Source organism: Coffea arabica, chromosome 6c (assembly GCF_036785885.1).
Source record: "Coffea arabica cultivar ET-39 chromosome 6c, Coffea Arabica ET-39 HiFi, whole genome shotgun sequence".
In the NCBI taxonomy this organism is placed as follows: Eukaryota; Viridiplantae; Streptophyta; class Magnoliopsida; order Gentianales; family Rubiaceae; genus Coffea; species Coffea arabica.
Window position 1 is genome coordinate 59,740,443 of NC_092320.1, and position 3,269 is coordinate 59,743,711.

Consider the following 3,269-nt stretch of genomic DNA (forward strand, 5'->3'; position numbering starts at 1 on the left):
AATAAAAAATATTAAAAAAATAATAATACATCACTTTCAGGTAGCATACAAGTTACCGGTTAAATTTCACTCTAGTCCAAAGCACGAAGGGGGTAGTGTAGGTGTTTTTAAATAATGAGGAGGTCAAATAGCCAAACCACAATGAGGTTTTCTGTATTTTACCTTTTTCAATTTAATTGAAAGCATAGGGAGTTATAGTGTAGGTTTCCAAATGACAAGGAGTTAAATTGAACATTTATTAAATCACAGGAAATTTTTTGATATTTTATCCTTTTTAAAAAATTTGAAATCTCGAAATGTTATAAGTAATTTGGAACGGAAAGAGTAAGAATTATCCAAACACATAGAGAGTGAGAATTAAGCCATTGGGATAGTTGTACACTAAGGAAAGTGTAAGAAAACTCTTGTACAAGTATCCGATTCTCGATAACTCTTAGCACATAGATAACTCTAAGCTTTTTGGTTAGTGTTTGTTTGTACGATAAAATAGGAGTAGTTGGCGACAAGGAGAGTTCTAAAACTTTTGTTGGATATAGGTCAAAAAATCAAATCTTATAACTTGTATTCTAAATATTCATGATTCTCGATTGATCCAGTGGTGATTTATTTTCCTCCTAATTTTCCTTGTATGGAAAAAAAATGTGAGATGGTGGAGGAAAATTATTTACTGTTTCCTTTATGTATGATTTTGATTAATGGGAAAATTTCGTTGCTCTTTCCAGTATCTCAAGTCCTGCATGCCAATTTGATAAGCTATGAAGAAAAAAAGGTTATTAGACACCAATAATTTTTAATAATTGCCATTAAGTAATACTAAATTTTATATTCTTACAAAATTTTGCTTAAATTGCATATATTATATTTCCATATTCTTTTAAAATCATTTCCTTTTACCTTACTTTCTTGCACATTTATTCTTTCTCTGTTCAGTTCAAATAGCACCTTGATATTTCTTTTTTTTTTTCCCCTTTGATATTTATTAGGTTATAACTTCGGAAAAAGAAACTGTTGTGTCCATGATTGGTCAGTTTATTACTAGGTTTAATCCAACCTCCGCCCTTTTGATAACTTTTAATTACCCCATTCAAGAATCCCATCCCCATCAACAAGAAATTTAGGCCTGTTTGGATTGTAATTTTTATATTTTTGTGGATATTTAATTATTTTTTATTCTACGCATATTAAATTGTTATAGTAATTAAAAAAAAAAATCCAAACAAATCATAAGAACTCTACCCAAAATTTGAAATTTGAAAGAGGACTCTACCCAACCATAAAAGCCCACTTCTCTCACCCTCCCATCCGTCATCAAACCAATTCATCTCCATCCCCGAGAGGTCCAACCCTTCCAACTTCTTCCCATCAAACATGCTTCCCGGCGGCAACGATTCCATAGCCATGAAAGCAAAACTCTCCCGCTTCCAACCCATAACGAACCCAAGGCAAATCTTCCTTCACCCCTCTGCTTCTTCACCCACAAAACCAACCCAAGAACAAGAAGAAAACCTTCACCTCAACATCCCAGTTGATGATGCCTTTTCTCCCTCCTCTCCATCAGCAGTTGCAGTAGCCAGCGAAGAAAGTCTTGTAACAAAAATTCTACTTAAACTACCCCCAAAGCCTCTCCTACGCTCCCAGTGCGTCTCCAAGCAATGGCTCTCACTTATCTCCGACCCTGCCTTCCGCCGGCAACATGCACGGGCTATCCGGACACATCCCACCTCTGATCTCCTCTTTTTCAGCCCAGATAGTGAACGCAATGAGATCGATCTCATATCGCTTTCCCCAGAGGGTGTTGACTCGGTTGGTAACGTCTCATCCCCTATAACTGATGGGATTCTGAAAAAAGGAGATGAGATTCATAGCCTGCATTCTTGCAATGGGTTGCTCTGCATGCAGATTAAACTCAAAAACAATCGCCTCCAGCTGATTGTTTACAATCCCACAACTTGCAAGCACAGGGTTATTCCCTGGTTCAGTGGTGACTATAATATGCCAATATTTCGCTATGCAAATATTGCTTTTGACCCTTCAAAATCTGATCATTACAAGCTTGTTTGCTTCGGTTTAGACCGTGACAGTGACTGTAACAACTATAGATTCTTGATATATTCATCAGAGACTGGGGCATGGAGGGTGACTGAAGATGCAGTTGGGACGTTGCCTGTTCGTTATTACTATGACAGAGGGGTTTTATGGAACGGAGACTTTCACTGGTTTGGTACTAATTATTGTACTCTGTGTTTTGATGTGCAAAAAGAACGGCTTAAACCCTCAACTCCTCAAATTCCTGCTAGTTTTGGGGTTAGAAACAAGTATGATATCTGGTATTTTGGGGAAGCAGGTGGGGATCTGTCTGTTATGTGTGTGAACAAGCTTGAAGCCATGTTGTTTGATGTTTTTGCACTGAAGAGGGATTATTCTCAGTGGATTCTGAAGCATCGTGTTGATTTTGCTCCTTTGACTCGGTATTACCCAAAGATGAAGGGCCCTGGATTTCATACACCTTGTTTGGTTGTGGATGAGGAGGGGAAGAAAGCCAGGATTGTGATTTCTGTGGAGGATAAGTTTCTTTCTTATGATATTACTGATATGGTTGTGAAGGAGCTTGTTGAAGTAGGGCCTGTGTATGCTGAAGTTGCTGGATGGGGTGATAGCACTTGGTACAGGTGGTACGAGGCTTTCCAGCATGTTGATACACTTGCTTCAGTTTAAAGTCTGCAGATCAGTGATAAATCTCCAAACAAAATTCTCTTTGATGCTTGGTTACTGCAGTTTTATATTATGAACAAATGTTAGTATCATCTTTTGTTTACTTGTGTGTTTAGCTTTGGTATCTAAAGCTAATAGCTTTATGGTGGTTATGTACAAGTTTTAGAGCTTAATTCCTGGTTTTCAGGGTGTGTTCCCAGTCCTGTTTCTCACGGTTTTTGGTTTGTAATAGTTTTCTTGAACTGGTGCTTCAAGCTTTATCATTATTGTATTCAGGAAACAACTTGTTTTGATGGGGGAGACTCTTTTTTATTTGAAGAGTTAATTTATTGTTGTGGGAAAATGAAGTCAGGTTTGTAGAATGCAGGCAGATTAGTAGTGACAGTTGTTCTTTCTGTCATCTCCGTCAACATCAACATGTACATCAAAAGGATTATTAGTTTGGCTTGGATTTTGGCACAAGTGAAATTCGAAAAGATGCAGTAGCAACAGGCTGAAGGCTGAAGCACCAGTGAACTTTGCAATAGCTAGTACAAATTGCAATCGCCATATTTTCT

At 37.5% G+C, this 3,269-nt stretch overlaps 1 protein-coding gene across 1 annotated transcript; it reads left to right on the forward strand.

The window, feature by feature from the left end:
* The first annotated feature begins 1,368 nt into the window (after positions 1-1,368).
* LOC113692494 (F-box protein At5g07610-like) lies at positions 1,369-2,715 on the forward strand. The gene has a single exon (XM_027210907.2). It carries the CDS (start codon positions 1,369-1,371, stop codon positions 2,713-2,715), a length of 1,347 nt encoding a protein of 448 aa, XP_027066708.1.
* The last annotated feature ends 554 nt before the right edge of the window (positions 2,716-3,269 follow it).